This window comes from Balaenoptera acutorostrata, chromosome 3 (genome assembly GCF_949987535.1).
Source record: "Balaenoptera acutorostrata chromosome 3, mBalAcu1.1, whole genome shotgun sequence".
NCBI lineage: Eukaryota > Metazoa > Chordata > Mammalia > Artiodactyla > Balaenopteridae > Balaenoptera > Balaenoptera acutorostrata.
In genome coordinates this window covers 119,574,014-119,599,214 of record NC_080066.1, presented here as the reverse complement: position 1 = coordinate 119,599,214, position 25,201 = coordinate 119,574,014, and the positions used below count along the sequence as shown (strand labels likewise).

General features: G+C 35.8%; 1 protein-coding gene across 1 annotated transcript in view; it reads right to left on the bottom strand.

Annotated features, from left to right (window-relative positions):
- The window catches only part of TTC6 (tetratricopeptide repeat domain 6), a 213,564-nt gene that overhangs the window by 32,413 nt on the left and 155,950 nt on the right, over positions 1 to 25,201 (bottom strand). The window contains exons 14-20 of the mRNA XM_057543850.1: positions 24,280 to 24,416; positions 10,204 to 10,373; positions 7,145 to 7,265; positions 5,571 to 5,721; positions 2,817 to 2,899; positions 1,803 to 1,879; positions 1,208 to 1,368 (exon numbers count right to left, since the gene is read on the bottom strand). Of these exons, the coding sequence (XP_057399833.1) occupies positions 1,208 to 1,368; positions 1,803 to 1,879; positions 2,817 to 2,899; positions 5,571 to 5,721; positions 7,145 to 7,265; positions 10,204 to 10,373; positions 24,280 to 24,416 (900 nt within the window). The remainder of the gene's footprint in view (positions 1 to 1,207; positions 1,369 to 1,802; positions 1,880 to 2,816; positions 2,900 to 5,570; positions 5,722 to 7,144; positions 7,266 to 10,203; positions 10,374 to 24,279; positions 24,417 to 25,201) is intronic.

Here is a 25,201-nt window from a genome sequence, read left to right as displayed (position 1 = left end):
TCTTGACAAGCTGAATTTAAAATCTTGACCAGCTGCAAGAGTAAAGGCCCAAGAATAACCAGGAATTTCCTGGAGAAGATTATGGTGTGGCAACTTGCTCCACCAGATGTCAAGAATTACAATAAAGCAACAGTAGTTAAAACATTGTACTATTAGGCCAGGGATAGAAAAATTGACCAAGGGAATAGAACAGAGAGCCCAAAATCAGATCCACACATACATAAAAGGTTATAATAGGACAGATGTACCACTTCAGATCTTTGGTTTAGGAGAACATTTCAATAAATGATACTGGAACATTTGAGTATCCATATGGGGTAAATTGAAATTTTATCACTATCTCACATTCAAAAATATCAGTTTAAGGTAGAGTGAGGTCTTAAATGAAAAAAGCAGAACTTTTAAACTTTTAGAAGAAAATATGGGAAAATATCTTTATGACCTTGGTGTAGGGAGGGAATTTTTAAACAAGAATTTTTTTTAAAGCTGTGACAATAAAACACAAAAAGATATATTCAACTACATTAAAATTAAGACCCTCTGCTCATCAAAAGACATCATGAAGAAAAATTTAAAACCAGCCACAAATTGCAAGAGGATACATGACACACATGTAACCAACCAAGGACTAATACACAGGACTTATTTTTTTCAATGTCAAAAATCAATATGAACAAGACAAACAAAAATGTGTACAGCAAATTGATAGAACAGGAAATATAAGTGGCTATAAACATATAAAAAGATACCTCAACCTTTGCTCAAACTGAGAAATGTGAATTAAGACCATAATGAGACATTAGTTTTTATCCACCAAACTGATAAAAATAAAGTAGACAGCACCAGTTATTGTAGAGGATGGAGATCAACGGGAATACTTATATACTACAGGCGGGAGAATAAATTGGTACAACCCTATGGAACAATGTGCCATTTTCTTGAAAGTTAAACATTTACATTCTCTACATACCAGCAATGTTAACAGAAGACATGAAAAAGAATATTACCCTTACTCTTAAGAGGAGAAAAAACAAAAGGAAACAACCCAAATATTAATTAACAGAAGAATCAATAAATAAATGGTATGGTTTAGTTTTGTAAAAAAAAAAAAAAAAAAAATATATATATATATATGTAAGCAGTAATTCCAAGCACAATATAAAAATTCCATTAATAGGTTTAGTAAACATTACTCAAGACTTTTCACCTTGTTCCTCTTGGCCTTCATTTGAGCTTTTGCTAATAGAGCATACATGGTGACCTCAGGCTTATTCGAAGTGATCCCATCTAAGACCTGAATGGCCTTGTCATGGTTCTCACAAAATGAATAAATGAGTGCTTGCTGTATAGGACTCAACTCAATGAGACCTAAAAGGAAAGGAAAATTTATCAATAACTTTGCCAAGTATCTAGGACTTAGAATATGATTATTTTAAGACAGTCAAGCAATTCAATAATCTATTTTTACAATATGAATTAATAAATCAATATGATACTAAAATCTATTTACTGTCAACAAACAATAAGACATTCCAACTACAAACAAACAAACAAAAAATAAGAGTATAAGCCTGGTATTTCCTATAATAATCTCTCTCACAAAATTCACTAGGCTATGAAGCATTTTACAAATTGGTTAGATACATGTGAAACTGAAGTTTTAGTTTCAAAATCTAACTTTGACTTTCAAGTGAACCCTTCATGCTATCTATACAGAGCTACTGAAAATAGTATAAAAAATTTAAAGAAGTATTTCTTTTTAAATTAAGACAATATTATAATTTTACATTGATTATATTTACCTTCGGTCATTTCTGCTACTTGATAAATAGTGAACTTTGCAAGATCATAGCACTTCATCCTAAGAAGATATTGTCCTCTGGAAGAAACAACAGCATTCTAATTCTAAGCAGTTAAAAATAATTTTTCTAAAATAAAGTTTTTTATACTCAGTTTCTTAAAATTTTAAATTATAATACATTTATTCATACTTATTATAATACATTTATTCATACTTATGTATGACAAAAACAATGTGAAAATCATAAATATTTTATGTAAGTCTAAATAGGCCAATTAGCGTGGAGATATGAGAAGAAAACAATTTAGGAAATGTGAAGCTGAAAGAAAAATAGTCAAATCTTTTTGTAATTATCGGCATTTAAAAAGTTATACTCTGTTGCTGAGAAATTTTAAAAGCTAAACACAGTTTAAGGGGCATACAAATGGAGAAGTATTTACATAAATTGTTAAAATGTGGTTCAAGAGTTAAAAGACGAAGCAAGACCTTATCAGAAAGCATTGTTCCAGTCCATTTTCCCATTTTCTGTAAATCCATTTCCCATGTTAGTAATTATAATATATTTTTGGTAGTGATAACCCATAATTTGCAATGGGTCCTTTTATAGCAAGCTCTACTGCATTTGAAATACAATTCAATGTATCTTTTTTTTTCACTGAATTATCTGAGGTTTATACTTGGTACCTCTGGGTACACAATCAAAATATATTACCTTACTTTCATGAGATCTGTGATAACTGTCTAACCAGTAATCAAGAGAGACCTCAAAGAACTTAAACACAGACAGTTGTGTTTTGATGCAAGGACAGAACAAAGGGAAAGATCTGTTATCTTATATTATGAATTAAAGTTTAACAAAAACAACCAAATCTGACTTGCTGTTTTGGAGATGGCCATTTCTGGGAGATTAAATGTAAAACAAGGAGGCTGGAAGGATCAAGAAAGAACTAAGGATTCCAACAGCTAGCTCAGATACTAAGTTATCCCAAGAAGAATTCTATTTCTATGCACATACCTTATTATATATAATTGGATTCCATCTGGCTGAAGGTGGATAGCACAAGATAACTCTCTTACTGCCTTTTTCAATTTGTGCAACTGTTGAGTGATAAACAGAAACTTAGCTCTTAATAATACTGATTGCTTCCTTTCTGATAGTTATTCCCTCCCACCCTTCAATACAGAAATTTTGCAGGAGTCTCTCCTAATACACGTGTTTCTTAAGAATCATCAAAGCAAGTGGGATACAGAGAAGTTAAAAAAAAAATTTATGAAGCAAAGTCTTTTGTTTTTTTTAAAATTATCTTTAAGTTTGAAGAATGATTACACAGATCCACAAATATATAGTTTTAAATAAATATGATTATATCATATATTCTAGTTTGTTTTTCCTTTTTGTTTAGCTTTTCAGTTTTTCTCCCTCAACCATAACACCTTTTACACCAAACTTTACTCATGTTAATAAACTAGCTTGCAAATGAATGTAAAATAAAAAGTAAAAGTCAATTCCACTTAAAAATAAGAGAGGAAAAACAAGCTTGCACTTACTGAGTAAAATGAATGAATAAAACAAAATACAACAATGATGAAAAAGATATCTGTTTAAAATCAATATACAATGAAAAGTAAACAATGATTCTTTCCTTAATACTGGTTACAGAGCATAATCTGAATGTATACAAATTTTTACAAACATTGGGGAAATTACAAAAGGCGGAACTAAACACATCCCAGCAAAATGAAGCTGGGACAACAAACGACTCCTCTTACTATGCTGACGTGGTGATCAAAACATTTGTGCGTGGAAGTAGACAATACCTGTGAAAATGGTACAAAGTGTTTGGAGGAAATAGTGGGTGGAGTCAAAAGAGGGAATTCAAAAGGAGGGAGTTTGAGATGTTTTTAAATAAATTTAAGAATTACTGTGGAACTTCAGGCCTGCTGCTTCTCAAGCTAACCCTGATCAGGTTGGTATAATTAATAAACCACCTTGTCATATGCCTGCATTGCTCCACCTGGTTCCAATCATACGTATCTATGCATTGAGGACACCCTGACTAGGAATGATGGAAGCTCACTCTTTGGTCTTTACAAGCTTTCCTGGGGTTGGACTTCTCCAGGTAGCATTAGATTGGATTTACCCTGGAGCCTAAACCCACACTGTAGGCATATGTATTCTTCTATATACATACACAGGGTTTGGTTTGTCATTGTTTTATCTACATGGGATCATCCTGTATACACTTTAAAGTCTTCTAAATCTTGTTCTAGAATATCTCTTGGAAATCCCTCCAAATCACCTGGCATAATTCTAACTATTCTTTTTATTCACTATATAATACTCTATAGTGTGAATACAACATAATTTATTCAACCATTACTGTGAAGAGGTTTTTGTCTCCTCAGAACAATGAGTCTTTGAATATATGTGCTTACACCTTGATATTATGCTAGTGCTTTGGTTTCTAAATGTGATCGGAGGAAATTCCAACTTCCCCATAAGGCCTCAGCTCCATCAACAGGGAGTGAAGCAAAAGGGCCACACACAATCCCCACCCCTTCCCAACAGGGATCAAAAGCAAACCTGCCCTGGGGACAATACCAAAATGGCCCCAGGGTCTTCTGCTTCCATCATCAGGAAGATAAGGACTTAGTCACACTGCATCCTGAGATGAAGACAATGAGAACAGAGCCTCTAGCAAACTCCCAATGGACATGCAGTGTGAGCAAGAAATGAACCTTTGTTATTTTAAGATGGTGATTTTGAAGTTTTATTTGTTTTTGTTGTTTTCCACAGCATAACAGGCTATCCTGACTGAAACCAATGTGAAGAGAGGACTTGTAGGAGACGAGGGCAGAAAGGTAACAAGGAGCCAGTTCACATGAGCTCTTGTAGGCCTTTGGCTTTTGCAAGATTTGGCTTTTATTCTGAGCACAAAGGGAAGCTATTGAAGGGTTCCAGGCAAAGAAGTGAAATAATCTGATTTATGTTTTAACAGGATCACTATGCTGCTGTTTTGAAAACCCATCAAAAAGGAATAAAGAACAGAAGCAAGAAGACCAGGAGGCTACTGCAATAACCCTGGTGAGAAATCAGTGTCTTGGACAGGACGGTCAGTGATGGAGCAGTAGAAGGGAATATCTATTTTGAAAGGTAGACACAACAGCTAACAGTCTTTATCTCTGGAAAGTCCAAGTTGGTTGGAGTCACAGAGAGCTCTTATTATTTACTACGTTGTTTGAATTTTACACTAAGGATATATTATTTTTTTAATTTAAATAACTTGTAAATTTTAAACAAAATTTAAAGGAAAGTGTGAATGATTTGGCCCCATTCTATGCACAGATCCCATTCTATTCACTCACCATTCACTCACTCCTCATACACACACACACAAAATTGATGGACTCTAAAATGTTAACAGTAGTTATCTCTAGAGAATGAAACAATGGATGGTTTTTAATGTATTCTTATTTGCATACATATATTACATGTGGTAAATATACATTGCTTTTGTAATAAGAAAAAAACAGGCATTATTTAAAAAAAAAAAATTCACACCTAATCAGGAGAGGATTTTTAAGTGGGTAATTATAATTATACCCACCCATTATAGATCAATATATCTATCTAATATGTATTGTTTATAAATGCATTAGGCTCTGTAATTAGCTGAAAAAGAATACATTGATATATTTTAAATTACATTGAACAAATATTCAAAAAATTAAAACTTTTTAAAAAAATCAGTTCTCAAACCTTAAATACCTTATGATAGGCTTCTGCTCGACAAATATAGCTTTGAATATACATAGGGTCAAGTCTAATAGCCTCAGAAAAATACCAAGTGGCTTCAATGTAGTTATCCAGGTGTAGCAGATATATGAGGCCAATATTTATATAAGCCAAAATAATGGTTCTAAAAAAAATGAGAAAGCAAAATATTCTTAGACATTTTAATTATTCCAGATGTTCTCCAATTATAAATGAACCTAATGAAATACATACATCAATTTATACCAGGGTTCTTTCTCAATGTTTTCCTAAAGCAAAATAAATTAGTTAAATACTTTCTATTAAAAATTATAAACACCTTTATGAAATCCTTAGTTAGGAATAAACATTTGTAGAGTCTGTCCTAGGAACTGATTTCCTGAAGTCTCCTAGACTCTTAGCAATACTTCACTCTTCCTTGACTTAATCTTGACTTATCTTGGATAACAAGCTTAGTTTTCCTCAACTCAAAAGTTTTTGCCTCAAGCTATGTTATATTTGCCAAGAGAAAGGGTGAGGAACAGTAAGAAAGAGCAATATTCTCGAGGCTTAGGGTTAAAAATCCTCTCCACAGAGGTATTAACCCATTTGCTTTTCTATATCAAATAAAAGTTGTTTTTCTCTCTTAGAATCAAACAATTTTCAATGTAGAAATAACCTTATAAATTATTTGTTCCATGCTTCTATTTCAAAATGAGGAAACTACACATTCTGTATGCCAACTGCACAGAAGCCCTGACCCTTTTACCGACTGCCCACTTTCTGGCTTTCTGCAACTGAAACCCATTTCTTTCTCTTCCTGACTCAAAAATATCCCAAAGAAAACCGCTGTGGCCATTGTGGAGCCATGTTCCATGACTTTTCCCAAGTCAAGTTCAAAGTTTACCTTAAATAAGCTAAGTAAGCAGTCTGCCGGTTGGCACAGAATGGGCATGATTTGTTACTCTTTCTGACACCTCCCATTTTAAAGAATACTTCTTTGGAAAGAAGGGGAATTATTTAATTAAATTCTACTTTTTACAGCCTGGCTTTCTGACTAGTGTATGTAACTTTCAGTCTGTTCCTTCCTGAACCTGTGTTCTAATGGTATTTGCTTTTTTATTTTGCTTTACTAAACAAAATGTAGTCAGAAGTTCTAAATAGAGGATTTCTTCCCACTGAGTCGTATATTGTGCCTAGCAACAATATATCAAGCAAATATTTTGCCATTATTTTAAAACTTGATGACAGTTTTCCATGAACTTAACTTCAAAAAGTTTTAACCTGGGCATCCCCAAACTGCTCTTAATTACTGGTTGATTTTGCTATCCTTGGATTTAAACTCCTCTCAAACCCATTCAATCTCTAAAGTTTGCAAAAGCATCTGAGGCAAACAGATGTTGAGAATAGTTCTTATTTTAGAAGTAATCTTATTTTCAGAGGTAGTATTCTAATTCTAGGATGACTTCATAATTGTCTCATTTTTACAAGGTTATTAATGATGAGGGGAGAAAGCTTTTTCTTTCACCTTGGTATTTTCTTGATTTTATATAAAAGTGAAATCAGTAAGAATAAAAGGGAAAACATACCTTTCTAGAGAAATAACAGCTTCAAAGTCACAAATTGCCAGCAACCAAAGTTTTAGATTCGCATAGAGTATGCCCCGATGTAGAAAACAACTAAGATTCTCATAGCCATCATTTATGAGAGCTTAAAAATAAAGGTACATATCTTATTCAGGTTCTGAACAAACATATCTGAGTTTTATTTTAGCCTATGCCCCTTCCTACTGCTTATTCTTATTTTTTTTAACATTACATAAAATAAAACATATCTATAATGAGTGTACTTATTTGGTGAGTAAAAAATAGTACTCACATAAAAAAGTGTATTTGTTTATAAGGAACAATGTGACTATGATGGTTCACAATCTCATTAGAGCTGGAAGAAATCCTGGTATTAATCTAGGATAGTCCACTCACTTTACAGATGAAGAGATTAAGGTCCAAAGGGGCCAGGTACAGTGACCATGCAAATCAATGGCAAAGATGGGCCTAGAATCTAACCTCTGATCCACTGCAATGGATTGCAGTCAGAAAGGCGCCATTGCCCTTGATGGCTTGTTATTATCTGGAAGATAGGAAGGCATCATTACTGGCCAAAGAACAGGTTCTGGTACAAACCCAGACTGGGGCAGACAGCAGAGGTCAGGCTTATACACATAAACCAGGAAGGGCAGCTCAAAGAGGCTACTCCAATTGCAAGCAGACCTTGGAGTTAAGGCAGGCAACTTGACTATGCATATCCCAAAGAACAGAAGCGTGGGGCAAAAATAACCTCCTCTCAGGACTCCAGGCATGTGGCTTTCATCAGTGACCGGTCTAGCAGTCTAGAGGTTATCTCGTGTCTCCTCACTTGCTGATTCCCCCTCAACTTTCAAAAACATGCAATGAATTAGATGAGATTTCTACATTTGATCCACATCACCCAAGCTTCTCAAGCTAAAAAGGGAAAGTTCTGCAAAAAATGTACATAATGTTCACAGCCTGGGACACAAATATGCACAATACTAGATTTTGGGACGTATTTCTAGTGTAAGCAGTGATCATACAGATTAAGTAATCACTTGAAGGCCATTTGACGGCTCAGTTCACAGTATGACTGTCTAGCAAGGAGAAAAATAGCTGCAGTTGGTTAGTTGGTTGCTCTAGAAAAATAGAAATATTCTTCTTTTTTTTAATTTATTTTTTTTTTAATTTTTGAATTTTATTTTATTTGTTTATACTGCAGATTCTTATTAGTCATCAATTTTATACACATCAGTGTATACATGTCAATCCCAATCGCCCAATTCATCACACTACCACCACCACCCCCCCGCCGCTTTCCCCCCTTGGTGTCCATACAAGAAACATTCTTCTTGAGGAAACAAAAATATTAGAATGACTTATCCTCTCTGTGCTTCGGTTTTCTCATCAGTAAAATGGGGATGATAATAGTACCTACCTCATAGCATTATTCTGAAGAGTAATTGAGACACTCCATATATAGCATTTAGAATAGTGCTTGACAAGTAGTGAAATGCCTAATGAATGTTAGATATTATTATTATTATCTTAGAAAAATATATTGAGAGTCCTTTTTGATTGTGAAAGATAAAACTCCTTAGGCTATCCTATAGGAGAAGATTGAGGCTAAAATAAAGCTGGTCTGCTCTGAATAATTAAATAACAAGGATTTGTATTATTGTGATAGCCTAGAAAAGAGCGGGTGAGGAGTCCAAAACTTGGAGAAGAGGGAAATATGAGAAAGCAGCTTTTAGGGAGACCAGGAAGAAAGGGGTTTAGCCAGATGGCAGATGGACAGAGCTGACAGAGACCAATAAAAGATAAACTTACAGAAATAAGGGTATTTAACCTTCAATTTTAAATTATCTGTGCTAACTTTATCCTCTGAACCCTAAAACATTTAGTAACAGATGGTAGCCATGAGCAGTGAATTGGTGAACAAAAATGGAGACTCAATCAGACAGCAGAAATTAGGTACAAAGATTCCAAGAGAATTGAACAGGAATCCTCAGTTCTCTCTTCTAGGAATCCTTGGAAATAGAAGGGAGGGCACTAGACTCCTCTCAGCACATAGGATGGGCTTTGAGTTATTTTATTTGAATATTCATGGGAAGGGTGACCTCAGAAGGCAAATGGATTTAGAGATATCAAGAAACAATCATCTTTTGGAGTTCCCTGGTGGTCTAGCGGTTAGGATTCAGCACTTTCACTGCTATGGCCCCGGTTCAATCCCTGGTCAGGGAACTGAAATCCCGCAAGATGCAAAGCACTGCCAAAGGAAAAAAAAGGAGAAACAATCATCTTAGATTGCCTCCCCTGAGGAGTTATGTATTCTCTTCCTAAGAGTCTAGTGGTCTCCTTAATCTCTAGATTCTGCCTCATCTAGGATGTTGGGATTCTAGCACTTTGCACCCAGGTGAACAGAGCCATGTTTGGAGTGTTGGACTCTGGCTAGAATTTGCCAGTCAGGATGGGCTAATTTATTCAGCTGGACACTGTTTACTGAGCATTTATTCTACGCCCAGAATTGTGGACATATTCATATACCAAGAATGCACTGGTACAGGGTAAAGTGGAAATGGCCACTTTTAGCTGTTGGCATCCTCTTACTGAGGATTCTCAAAGCCCATTTTTAGTCTAAGGGTTACAAAACTCTGAATTTGACTTATCCATGGGCTGGGTCTATGGAGTAGGACATAGACCACCAGGAAAAATCACTGCCATTTTAGCAAGACAACTAAGAAATAGGCCTGGATTTCCAGAAATAGCCTCAGAACTTCATATATAGAAAGAGATTTCTTTGATATGATATTCTCTCTTTGTCACAGTTGTACACACGTAAACACACACACAATCATACACACTAAAAGGGAATATTAAAAACACTTTTAGCAAAATTATTGTAGCTTTAAGTATAAATAAATATATATGCTATATAAATATATATAAGTATATATATATATAAATGTATAACAATATACATATTACATTAGTCATCCCACATTAGTATTCCACTCCATGAAAGTGGCTGCTGAACCTCAGATTAAATTCTCATGTATTTGCCATTAAAGGTGAAGTACCTGAAACACTATAATCCTGCAGTGCTCTAAGAGGGTTACTCTTCCTAAATAAGCAGGCTCTGTAATACAATGCTAACCAGTTATTAGGATCTAAGTGAATTGCAATAGAAAGATCTTGAGTTGCTTGCTTATAAAAGTGCCGTTTAAAATATACTCTCCCTCGGTATGTCCTAGAAAAAGAAAAAAATTCATTTTAACATGTACTGCAAAATATAAATTTTCTCTTTTTGGCAAACTTATACAACTAATTTTATATTTGAATAACAACTTGTGATTATTTCTCTTTGCTACCCAGGAAAGTTTAGTCATAATGTTAACAGCAAAAAGGATATGGACATTTTATAAATAAATATGTAAATATATAATAAAATACTGTATTATTATATGTATAAATAATATATAAATATATAATAAAATACTTTATGCTTATTGATAATATATATTAATTATATATATGCTTAATAATTATTATTATATTTCTTACATTTATCAGAGAGGTGTGTCAATAAAATAAATGAGGCACCCAAGATACACTGAAGATACACCCCCAAAATGGGAGGCTGCTCTATCTGCAAGGGTAAAAGCTATTGTATCAGTTTTATGAGTTGAATTCTATCTCCATTAACTCCTGACTTCAATTTCTAAATTTTCATTGACCTATATCAACTCTGAAAATGTCATCTTCGATCACTTAATAATGTAAAACAAATCAGTTTTTACTGCTAAAAAAAAAAAGACAATTAAGGAAAAACAGGAAGAATAAGCTAGTAGGTTGCCTGCTCTGAAGAAGTTAAATCCAGGGGGAGGAAAATAGATGTTCAAGAAGGTTATAGTATGAAAACAATGGTAATTTGGAAAAAAGAGTACAGCAAGTAACAGAGGTCTTTCAAAAGCACTAAGCATCCTAAGACTCGGGATATTTTATCGTGAAGCAAAATATTTTTTACCCCACATATAAGAAATGCCTCATATAGTTTGTAATGAATATAAGAATCTTACATTTATTTTTAATAATTTCTGATTGCTAAAGACTATTACTAATTATTTCTAAGTATATACATGATTCTGAACTTAAAATCTTACAGAATAAAACATTACTAATATTTTTTGTAGGATGCCATTAAGTCATGTCAATTCCTCAAACACACTGACTTTTGCATCCATTCCTTCTTTCATTTCTACTGCCTCAGTACTGAAGACCCTCATCAGATCACATCTGGGCTACTACTTTACTCCATTCTTATCTCTAGAGTGATGAGATTTGATCAACAGATAATAAAGATCACTTTTTTCAAAAACTTTCAACAGCCCCCTATTGACAATGGGATAAGGCTGAATTCTTTAAAAAGGCATATAGGCCTCCCATAAGATAACACCACATTATAACACCTTGAATTAACCTTCTGTTCTTCTCCAACTAATTTGATGCCTTCCTGCAAGTAATGCCCCTTTAAGTCAAGAAGTAGACAACCAGAATAGAACAATAACTAGGGATGAATTTTTAAAGAGCTTCAAAAAAGTTTACCCTCCCTTCAAATGGCTGCAAGCTGAGATAATTTTAGAAGTAAGTTATTTCAAACTTTCAAGGAACAAAAATTATCCAATCCTAAAGGACACGTTTCTAAGAAAAGAAAAAGATAAAAGACTTAATTCATTTTGAGAAAGTAGACAAATCCTGAAATCAAAATCTGACTATGAAACTAGTGAACAATCTTACTATGAATATAGATGAAAAACTCTTAAAGAAAGTGAAGACAAAGCAAATTCAGTATTGTTTAATAATATTCTATCTAAAAATATATGACGGCCAGGAGGCATTTATCCTTCAAAATTAGAAAGCCTATTACCATGAAATTCTTATATGTAGATCATAGGGAAAAAATTTAAACAGGAATAAAGAGATATTCCCTTGAAATAATTAAAGAATAAATGGCTCAAAAATTACAACTGTGATGTTTCTTGGTAAAAGCCAAAGGCATTTTCATTAAGTTCAAAAGATGAAGATTCTTATTATCACCAACATTATTGTTAAGTTAAAGTTGATGCAATGATAAAATGAGTTGGGAGATTAGAGTAGAGCAAAAGAGGTAGAACAGGGAACTCCAAAACTCCACCTTTCCACAAAAGCAATGAATAAGTGGGTAAACACTGTCAGAAGCAATTAAAGAATTAAGAATCTAATTAAAAACTTAGAACCACCAGGGTGATGCTTAATAAAGGAGGAAAAGCTGCTGAATTTTGGTAAGACAGCTCTGTGGTGTTCTAACTCACCCTATTTCCACCCCCCCCCCAACTTCCCAGACCCATGGTGGTCTTGAAGAAAACAACCTGCATTCCTGATGCAGGTTACTAGTACCAGAGGGAACAATATAAATCTTATTCTCAAAGAACTGTAACTGTGTAGTTTTGACCTGTCTGGTGGATCACTGAAAGACTGGCTCAAATGTTTCCCTTTGTTTTGACTGCCTTAGAGCTTTCCCAGGGCTGATGTGACTTCCTGGATGGTATTTATCAAAGTCATTTAAAGGCAAATGTATTAGCTGCTGCCACTTGGGGCAAGGGATAACAGTTGGGGCAGGCAATAGTCAAACCAAAAACCCTTGTAAGAAAGAAGGTGGAGAAGGAGATACCAGGGGGATGAGGTCTTTAGAAAGTTTCGCATATTGTAGGGAATCTAAAAGGCCACATGCAAACCCAAGGCTGAAAGCATGCACAGAAAAGACCTACGAAGACCCTTAGCTTTCACCTCTGGTTAATTCAGTCTCTGTGCAAGTAGGACATGAAAGCTAAGGCATTGAAGTTGTCTGGATAAGCATTCAAGGAGTGCCCCAAAAGAGAGTCAATCTGCAAAGACTGAGAGAGTTTTTTTTGTTTGTTTCATTGGTTGGTTTCGTTGGAATCTCAGTCAAATCACTAGCTGACTACCAAGTTAACAGAACACAGACTTCAGTGGCCACACATGACAAAGAATACAGACTTACAAAATGTGTTCAGAAAAGTCACTAAACAAACTACATGAACGACAAGAAGCAGCAACAAAAAACACTGGAAGAGGGGTGAATCTGATATCCAAAGGTGCCACATAATAATATTCAAAGTGACTACTTTTCAACAAAAAATTACAAGTAATGCAAAGGAAGAAGAAAATATGGCCCATTCACAGGATAAAAAGAAAAAAATAGAAACCATCCCTGAGGAAGCCCAGACATTGGACAAAGACTTAAAATCAACTGTCTTAAAATCAACTTAAAAGACTTTAAGTAAACTATCTTTGGGAAACCCATGGCGGTCCAGTGGTTAGGACTCGGTGCTTTCACTGCCAGGGCCCAGGTTTGATCCCTGGTCAGGGAACTAAGATCCTGCAAGCCATTTGGCCCAGCCAAAAACAAAAAACAAAACAAACCAAGAAAACCGACAAAACTATTTTAAATATGTTCATATAGTTAAAAGAAACAGTAAAGAACTAAAGAAAACTAGGAGAATGATGTCTCAACACATAGAGAGTATCAATAAAGATACTGATAGATAGAACTAGATTGATAGATAGAGAAATTATTGAAAAAAAAGAACCAAATAGAAATTCTGGGGTTGAAAACTACAAAAACGAATGAAAATTCACTAGAGGTTTCAACAACAGATTTGAGAAGGCAAAAGAAAGATTCAGGAAACTTGAAGTAAGGTCAATTCAGATTATCTAGCCTGAGAAGCAGAGAGAAAAAAAGAGTGAAAAAAAAAAAAGGCTGAGGGACCTCTGGAACACCATCAAGCATACCAACATATGCATACATTGCAAGTCACAAAAGGAAAGGAAATAATAAAGGAGCAGAAATGACATTTGAAAAAGTAATGGTTGAAAGCCTCCCAAATTTGATGAAAAAAATGAGTCTATACAACCAAGAAACTCAATGATTCCATGTAGGATAAATTCGAAGAAATCTAGAGGCACCTTATAATCAACCTGGTGAAAGCCAGAGACAAAGAATCTTAAAAGCAGTATGAGAGAAACAACTCATCATGTACCTGGAATACTCAATAAGATTAATAGCTGATTTCTCATCCAAAATCATGGCCAGAAAGATCATGACTCACTGAATAGTCTATGAATCATAAACACAATAAGTAAAAAGAAAACCACTCTTAGGCACAATATACCAAAACTGCTGAAATCCAAGGACAATGAGAAGGGCTTCCCTGGTGGCACAGTGGCTAAGAATCTGTCTGCCAATGCAGGGGACACGGGTTCGAGCCCTGGTCCAGGAAGATCCCACATGCCACAGAGCAACTAGGCCCGTGAGCCACAACTACTGAGCCTGCGCTCTAGAGCCCGTGAGCCACAACTACTGAGCCCACATGCCACAACTACTGAAGCCCACGCTCCTGGAGCCTGTGCTTTGCAACAAGAGAAGCCACTGCGATGAGAAGCCCGTGCACCTCAACGAACAGTAGCCCCCGCTTGCCGCAACTAGAGAAAAGCCCTCGCACTGCAATGAAGACCCAACGCAGCCAAAAATAAATAAATAAATAAATAAATAAATAAATAAATAAAAATTTAAGAAACAAAGACAATGAGAAAAGTTTAAAAGCAACCAAAGGAAAAAGACACATTACTTTCAAAGGCATTGACTAACCACTGATTTTTTTCACTTAAAAAAAAAAAAGGAATCTATATGACACTGCACTGCAATATGTTCAAAGTGTTCAAAGAAAATAAATGCCAAGGGAGGACCTTCAAGATGGCAGAGGAGTAAGACATAGAGATCACCTTCCTCCCCACAAATACATCAGAAATACATCTACATGTGGAACAACTCCTACAGAACACCTACTGGAAGAAGACCTCAGACTTCCCAAAAGGCAAGAAAATCCCTATGTACCTGCGTAGGGAAAAGAAAAAAAGAAAAAACAGAGACAAAAGAATAGGGACGAGACCCGCACCTCTTGGAGGGAGCTGTGAAGAAGGAAAAGTTTCCACACACTAGGAAGCCTCTTCGTGGGCGGAGACAGGGTGTGGGCAAGGGGGAAGCTTCGGAGCCACGGAGGAGAGCGCAGCCACAGGGGTGCAGAGGGCAAAGCGGAGAGACTCCCGCACGGAGGATCAGTGCCGACCAGCACTCACCAGCCTGAGAGGCTTTTCTGCTCACCCGCCGGGACGGGCGGGGGCTGGGAGCTGAGGCTCTGGCTTCAGAGGTCAGATCCCAGGGAAAGGACTGGGGTTGGCTGCGTGAACACAGCCTGAAGGGAACTAGTGCACCACAGCTAGCTCGGAGAGAATCTGGGAGAAAGTCTGGAAATGCCTAAGAAGCAAGAGACAATTGTTTCAGGGTGCGCGAGGATTGGGGATTCAGAGCATCCCCTAAACGAGCTTCAGAGATGGGCGCGAGCCGCGGCTTTCAGCGCAGACCCCAGAGACAGGCATGAAACGCTAAGGCTGCTGCTGCCGCCACCAAGAAGCCTGTGTGCAAGCACAGGTCACTATCCACACCTCCCCTCCCGGGAGTCTGTGCGGCCCGCCACTGCCAGGGTCCCGCGATCCAGGGACAATTTCCCCGGCATGCCTCAGGCTGTTACAATGTCATGCCAGCCTCTGTCGCCGCAGGCTCGCCCGGCATTCTGTACCCCTCCCTCCCCCCGACCTGAGTGAGACAGAGCCTCCTAGTCAGCCGCTCCTTTAACCCCGTCCTGTCTGGGTGAAGAGAAGACGTCAGAGGGCAATCTACATGCAGAGGCAGGGACAAATCCAAAGCTGAACCCAAGGAGCTGTGAGAACAAAGAAGAGAAAGGAAAATTTCTCCATGCAGCCTCAGGAGAAGCGGATTAAATCTCCACAATCAACTTGATGTACCTGCATCTGTGAAATAACTGAATAGACAACGAATCCTCCCAACATTGAGGCGGTGGACTTTGGGAGCAACTGTGGACTTGGGGTTTGCTATATGTGACTGGCTAGTTTCTGATTTATAAGTTTATCTTAGTTTAAATTTTAGCTCTTGTTATCATTGTTGGATTTGTTTATTGGTTTGGTTGCTCTCTTCTTTTTTTTAAATTACCTTTTTAATTTTTTTATTCTAATATTTAAAAAATTTTTTACTTTAATAACTATTTTATTTATTTATTTATTCTTTCTTTTTTTTTCTTCTCCCTTTTCTTCTGAGCTGTGTGGCTGACAGGGTCTTGGTGCTCTGGCTGGGTGTCAGGCCTGAGCTTCTGAGGTGGGAGAGCTGAATTCAGGACATTGGACCACCAGAGACCTCCTGGCTCCATGTAATATCGATCAGCAAGAGCTCTCCCAGATATCTCCGTCACAACACTAAGACCCAGCTCCACTCAACAACCAGCAAGCTACAGCGCTGGAGACCCCATAGCAAACAACTAGCAAGACAGGAAGACAACCGCACCCATTAGCAGACAGGCTGCCTAAAATCATACTAGGGTCACAGACACCCCAAAACAGACCACGGGACGCGGTCCTGCCCACCAGAAAGACTAGATCCAGCCTCATCCACCAGAACACAGGCACCAGTCCCCTCCACCAGGAAATCCACACAACCCACTGAACCAACCTTACCCACTGGGGGCAAACACCAAAAACAATGGGAACTACGAACATGCAGCCTGTGAAAAGGAGACCCCAAACACAGTAAGATAAGCAAAATGAGAAGACAGAGAAACACACAGCAGATGAAAGAGCAAGGTAAAAACCCACCAGACAAAAAAAATGAAGAGGAAATAGGCAGTCTACCTGAAAAAGAATTCAGAGTAATAATAGTAAAGATGATCCAAAATCTTGGAAATAGAATGGAGAAAATAAAAGAAACGTTTAACAAGGAACTACAAGAACTAAAGAGCAAACAAACAATGATGAACAACACAATAAATGAAATTAAAAATTCTCTAGAAGGAATCAATAGCAGAATAACTGAGGCAGAAGAACAGATAAGTGACCTGGAAGATAAAATAGTGGAAATAACTACCACAGAGCAGAATAAAGAAAAGAGAATGAAAAGAATTGAGGACAGTCTCAGAGACTTCTGGGACAACATTAAATGCACCAACATTCAAATTATAGGGGTCCCAGAAGATGAAAAGAAAAAGAAAGGGACTGAGGAAATATTTGAAGAAATTATACTTGAACACTTCCCTAATATGAGAAAGGAAATAGCCAGTCAAGTCCAGAAAGGGCAGAGAGTCCCATACAGGATAAATCCAAGGAGAAACACGCCAAGATACATATTAATCAAACTATCAAAAATTAAATACACAGAAAAAATATTAAAAGCAGCAAAGGAAAAGCACCAAATACCATACAAGGGAATCCCCATAAGGTTAACAGCTGATCTTTCAGCAGAAACTCTGCAGGCCAGAAGGGATTGGCGGGACATATTTAAAGTGGTGAAGGGGAAAAACCTACAACCAAGATTACTCTACCCAGCAAGGATCTCATTCAGATTTGATGGAGAAATTAAAACCTTTACAGACAAGCAAAAGCTAAGAGAATTCAGCACCACCAAACCAGCTTCACAACAAATGCTAAAGGAACTTCTCTAGGCAGGAAGCACAAGAGAAGGAAAGACCTACAATAACAAACCCAAAACAATTAAGAAAATGGTCATAGGAACATACATATCAATACATACCTTAAATGTAAATGGATTAAACGCTCCAACTAAAAGACATAGACTGGCTGAATGGATACAAAAACAAGACCTGTATATATGCTGTCTACAAGAGACCAACTTCAGACCTAGGGACACATACAGACCAAAAGTGAGGGGACAGAAAAACATATTCCATGCAAATGGAAATCAAAAGAAAGCTGGAGTAGCAATTCTCATATCAGACGAAATAGACTTTGAAGTAAAGACTATTACAAGAGACAAAGAAGGACACTACATAATGATCAAGGGATCAATCCAAGAAGAAGATATAACAATTGTAAATATTTATGCACCCAACATAGGAGCACCTCAATACATTACACAAATGCTAACAGCCATAAAAGGGGAAATAGACAGTAACACAATTATAGTAGGGGACTTTAACACCCCACATTCACCAATGGACAGATCAACCAAAATGAAAATGAATAAGGAAACACAAGCTTTAAATGACACATTAAACAAGATGGACTTAATTGATATTTATAGGACAGTCCATCCAAAAACAACAGAATACACTTTCTTCTCAAGTGCTCATGGAACATTCTGCAGGATAGATCGTATCTTGGGTAACAAATCAAGCCTTGGTAAATTTAAGAAAACTAAAAACGTATCAGGTATCTTTTCTGACCACAATGCTATGAGATTTGATATCAATTATAGGAAAAAAAAACTGTAAAAAATACAAACACATGGAGGCTAAACAATACGCTACTAAATAACCAAGAGATCACTGAAGAAATCAAAGAGAAAATCAAAAAATACCTAGAAACAAATGACAATGAAAACACGATGGCCCAAAACCTACAGGATGCAGCAAAAGCAGTTCTAAGAGAGAAGTTTATAGCAATACAATCCTACCTCAAGAAACAAGAAAAATCTCAAATAAACAACCTAACCTTACCCCTAAAGCAATTAGAGAAAGAAGAACAACAACAACAAAAAACCCCATAGTTAGAAGAAGGAAAGAAATCATAAAGATCAGATCAGAAATAAATGAAAAAGAAATGAAGGAAATGACAGGAAAGATCAATAAATCTAAAAGCTGGTTCTTTGAGAAGATAAACAAAATTGATAAACCATTAGCCAGACTCATCAAGAAACAAAGGGAGAAGACTCAGATCAACAGAATTAGAAATGAAAAAGGAGAAGTAACAACTCACACTGCAGAAATACAAAGGATCATGAGAGATTACTATAAGCAACTATATGCCAATAAAATGGACAACCTGGAAGAAATGGACAAATTCTTAGAAAAGCACAACGTTCTGAGACTGAACCAGAAAGAAATAGAAAATATAAACAGACCAATCACAAGCACTGAAATTGAAATTGTGATTAAATATCTTCCAACAAACAAAAGCCCAGGACCAGATGGCTTCACAGGTAAATTCTATCAAACATTTAGGGAAGAGCTAACACCTATCCTTCTCAAACCTTCCAAAATATAGCAGTGGGAGGAACACTCCCAAACTCAGTCTACGAGGCCACCATCACCCTGATACCAAAACCAGACAAAGATGTCACAAAGAAAGAAAACTACAGGCCAATATCACTGATGAAAATAGTTGCAAAAATCCTCAACAAAATACCAGCAGACAGAATCCAGCAGCACATTAAAAGGATCATACACCATGTTCAAGTGGGGTTTCTCCTAGGAATGCAAGGATTCTTCAATATATCCAAAGCAATCAATGTGATGCACTATATTAACGAAGTGCAGGATGAAAACCATATGATCACCTCAATAGATGCAGAAAAATCTTTTGACAAAATTCAACACCCATTTATGATAAAAACTCTCCAGAAAGTAGGCATAGAGAGAACTTACCTCAACATAATAAAGGCCCTATATGACAAACTCACAGCCAACATTGTTCTCAATGGTGAAAAACTGAAATCATTTCCACTAAGATCAGGAACAAGACAAGGTTGTCCACTCTCACCACTATTACTCAACATAGTTTTGGAAGTTTTAGCCACAGCAATCAGAGACAAAAAAGAAATAAAAGGAACCCAAATCAGAAAAGAAGAAGTAAAACTGTCACTGTTTCCAGATGACATGATACTATACATAGAGAATACTAAAGATGCTACCAGAAAACTACTAGAACTAATCAATGAATTTGGTAAAGTAGCAGGATACAAAATTAATGCACAGAAATCTCTTGCATTCCTACGTACTAATGATGAAAACTCTGAAAGAGAAATTAAGGACACACTCCCATTTACTGCTGCAACAAAAAGAATAAAATACCTAGGAATAAACCTACCTAAGGAGACAAAAGACTTGCATGCAGAAAACTATAAGACACTGATGAAAGAAATTAAAGATGACACAGATGGAGAGATATACCACGTTCTTGGTTTGGAAGAATCAACATTGTGAAAATGACTATACTACCCAAAGCAATCTACAGATTCAACACAATCCCTATCAGACTACCAATGGCATTTTTCGCAGAACTAGAACAAAAAATTTCACAATTTGTATGGAAACACAAAAGACCACGAAGAGCCAAAGCAATCTTGAGAAAGAAAAACAGACCTGGAGGAATCAGGCTCCCAGACTTCAGACTACATTCCAAAGCTACAGTAATCAAGACAGTATGGTACTGGCACAAAAAGAGAAATATTGATTAATGGAACAGGATAGAAAGCCCAGAGATAAATCCAGGCATCTATGGTCAACTTTTCTTTGATAAAGGAGGGAAGAATATACAATGGAGAAAAGACAGCCTCTTCAATAAGTGGTGCTGGGAAAGCTGGACAGCTACATGTTAAAGAATGAAATTAGAACACTCCCTAACACCATACACAAAAGTAAACTCAAAATGGATTAAAGACTTAAATGTAAGGCCAAACACTATAAAACTCTTAGAGGAAAACATAGGCAGAACACTCTATGACATAAATCACAGCAAGATCCTTTTTGATCCACCTCCTAGAGAAATGGAAATTAAAACAAAAACAAACAAATGGGACTTAATTAAACTTAAAGCTTTTGCACAGCAAAGGAAACCATAAACAAGATGAAAAGACAACCCTCAGAATGGGAGAAAATATTTGCAAACAAAGCAACTGACAAAGGATTAGTCTCCAAAATATACAAGCAGCTCATGCAGCTCAATATCAAAAAAACAAACAACCCAATCCAAACATGGGCAGAAGACCTAAATAGACATTTCCCCAAAGAAGATATATAGATTGCCAAACACATGAAAGAATGCTCAACATCACTAATCAGTTGAGAAATGCAACTCAAAACTACAATGAAGTATCACGTCACACCAGTCAGAATGGCCATCATCAAAAAATCTACAAACAGTAAATGCTGGAGAGGGTGTGGAGAAAAGGAAACCCTCTTGCGTTGTTGGTGGAAATGTAAATTGATACAGCCACTATGGAGAATAGTATGGAGGTTCCTTAAAAAACTAAAAATAGAACTATAATACGACCCAGCAATCCCACTACTGGGCATATACCCTGAGAAAACCATAATTCAAAAAGAGTCATGTACCACAATGTTCATTGCAGCTCTATTTACAATAGCCAGGACATGGAAGCAACCTAAGTGTCCATCGACAGATGAATGGATAAAGAAGATGTGGCACATATACAATAGAATATTACTCAGCCATAAAAAGAAACGAAATTGAGTTATTTGTAGTGAGGTGGATGGACCTAGAGTCTGTCATACAGAGTGAAGTAAGTCAGAAAGAAAAACAAATACCGTACGCTAACACATATACATGGAATCTAAAGAAAAAAAAAAGGTTATGAAGAACCTAGGGGCAGGACGGGAATAAAGACGCAGACCTACTAGAGAATGGACTTGAGGACACAGGGAAGGGGAAGGGTAAGCCGGGACAAAGTGAGAGAGTGGCATGGACATATATACACTACCAAATGTAAAATCGATAGCTAGTGGGAAGCAGCCACATAGCACAGGGAGATCAGCTCGGTGCTTTGTGACCACCTAGAGGGGTGGTATAGGGAGGGTGGGAGAGAGACGCAAGAGGGAGGAGATATGGGGATATATGTATATGTATAGCTGATTCACTTTGTTATAAAGTAACTAACACACCATTGTAAAGCAATTATACTCCAATAAAGATGTTTTGAAGCAATTATAGTCCAATAAAGATGTTTTAAAAATTAATTAACTAATTAATTTTAAAAAAGAAAAAGATATGAAAAAGACTTCTTCACACAAACTATGAAACATTACTGACCAAAAGGAATGAAGATCTAAGGAAACAGAATGTACCATATGCATACATGAAAAGACTCAAAATTGTTAGGATGTCAACTTCCCCCTACTGCTCTATAAATTCACTGTAACCCCAATCAAAATACAAAGGAATTGTCACAGAAGTTGACCTGCTGATTCTGTTAGGTTAAACCGTATGAAATTTTGAAATTTTACTATTTTGATCTATAAAGAAGTCAATTTTTATATAGTTTAACCCAACTCAATGTGTTTGGAAATGCAAAAAAGCCAAGGAATGCTCTGACAATTTTGACAGATCAAAAGAACTGTTCTACTGGATTTCAAGACTTATTATGAAACTATAGTATTTAAGGCAGCATAGTATTGGTGCAAAGATAGATTTTTTTAAAACCCGCAAAATAGAAAAAGAGACTGAGAAATAGATCCACCCATACATGGATCTTCATTTCCTACAAAGCTAACACTGCAAAGCAATGGTAAAGGCACAGGCTTTTTATTAAATGTTGCTTGGAAAATTGAATATGCATGTAGAAAAAGTGAAATTTGTTTCCTTACTTCACATCATATACAAAAATTGATTCTAGGTGTACTGTAAATCTAACTTTAAAAGAGAAACAATAAACCTTCTAGAAGATCAGACAGGAGAATATCTACATGACACAAAAGTAGGAAAAACTTACTTATAGTACACAAAAAGCACTAACCTTAAAGAAAAAGGTTACTAAATCAGACTATGTTTCATTTTAAAACTTTGTTTACCAGAAGACAATTATTTAAGGAGTGCAGTGACAATCCGGAGCAGGAAAAAAATGTGCTGCAAATATAACCAACAAAGGGCCTGTATCAAGAATATGTAATAGTTCATACAAATCAATAAGAAAAAAGACCAACAACCCAAAAGTCATGAATGACAAAAAAGAAAATCCAAAAAAGAAAATTTTGAAAATGAATAATCATGTTAGTAATGAAGAAAATGAAAATTCAAACTAAATGAGATAATACTACATACCCACTAGGATGGCTAAAATTTGAAAGTTATAATAGTAGCCAGTACTGGTCTGTAGCCTGCATATATTGCTGGTAGTACAACCAGTTTGTAAAATTAGTTTGGCCCTACAGCTGAACAACTGCATACCCTATATACCAGATGTTCTACCCCTACTTGTGCATCCAACGGAAATGAGTATATGTGTGTTTTGTACCAGAAAGTTGAAGGAAACAGTATTTGTGATCATCAAAAATTAGAAACACTTAACTGTCCATCAACAGTAGAATGGATAAGTAAACTGTAATATATTCATATAACTGAATACTATACAAAAATTAAAAGGAGCAAACTACAGCCACATGCAATAGTACATAATATTCAATGAAATAAGTTAGAATTGAAAGAAAACTACTTTATGGTTCTCTTTATATAAAGTTCAAAAAAAAAAAGGCAAAACTAAACCAAGAATGTTTAGGGACACATACTTATGTGTTGAAACTATAAAGAAATACAAGTCAGGACAGTGGTTACCTTCTCAGGAAGGCAAAGGCACAAGGGGGTGCTAGAAATGTTGTTTCTTGACCTGATAATGGTTACACGAGCATTTACATTGTGATAAGTCATTAAGCTGTATGTTTGTACTTTGTATACTTTTTTTGGATGCCTGCTGTATTTTTCTATAAAAATGTTAATATTAAACAAAAACTGTGAGTGAAGAGATGAATAGGTATGGCTACATACACATTTTAAGCCTCTTCAAAACAAAACTTAGATGAAAAGAAAAGCAACAAAATGGAAATTGCATTATGCACAATAAGGTTGGAAGAGCAAAGTTTAATATCCCAGTTACAATAAGATAGCACAGAAATCTATATGAACAGTTCTCTGTACTGAATGAATACAAAGTATATGAAAAGAAATCCAAAGAAACAAAATATAGGTTAATACTTCAAAAATTGATAATGTAACTAGTATTCAGGAAATGCAAATGAAACAATTTTAAATTATCATTTCATGCCATTTAAGTTAAACTACCCACCACTCTTAGGGTATAGGTAAAGATTTTCCTTCACTAGTAGCACTAAAAATCGATTCACTACTTTTAAAGGGCTGTCTGATGTATTTCAAGAAATTTTCTTTCCTGGGAATGTATTTCAAAAAAAAAAAAATTCAAAAACCATATCTAAAATAATTCTCACCTTGCTTGAGAATTTTGGGGATCTATATTTAACAAGGCTGTAAAATCCTCTTCAGCTGCAATCCAGTTTTCATTTTCATAGTAGAACATTCCACGCTTAAATAATGCATCTGTTCTTCTGGGATCATAAAAGATACACTACACGGGGGTGTGGAGGGGAGGCACAAAAACATATCACATAATGAAAAAATAAACAAGAAAAGTATGTAATCCTATAGCAAACTAAATGGACTGAAAACCGTGTTTTTAATTTCAGATTACATAAAACAAACTACTTTAAGATGCCAGAACTTTCAGATTTGCATTTGAAGACCATGCCTTTAGGAAGTCCATTTGTCATCAAATTCTAGAAAGGGGAGGTTTTATTAAAAAAAACAAAAACAAAAAACCAGCAAATACAAGAAGCCAAGGTTTCTGCCCACTAAAATTTTTATTCATAAAACCTCATAAGTAATTGTTCAGCTAGAGTAGGGTTATATTGGATCTATCATAGCATTTTATTCCAATTAAAGATGATATATATTAGATCACATCAAGGCTGATTCAATGAAATTAAATATGGATTAATTTAGTCCCTAAAATGGTGCAAAGAAATGAATTGGTATTGGCATGGTTCATTCATTTCACATTGACATACAAGGCAATAGAGTAACGAGACTAAATCATTGTAAACTCAGCTGTAAAGTTTCTTGCCTATTGATAGTGGGGAGAAAAATGAAGCACAAAGATTATGAAGTATTTTTAAAACAGGGGAAAAAAAACTCTAAAGATTTTGAAGTTTGTTTGACCTCAAGTTGCTGCATTAGTCAATCTTTAAACTATTGGTGCTAGATAAAGGAAATGATCAGAAAAGATATTTTTAATAATTTTAATATCTTCAAAAGAGATTTGTGGTCACTTCTAGACAAGAAGTTACCAAAACT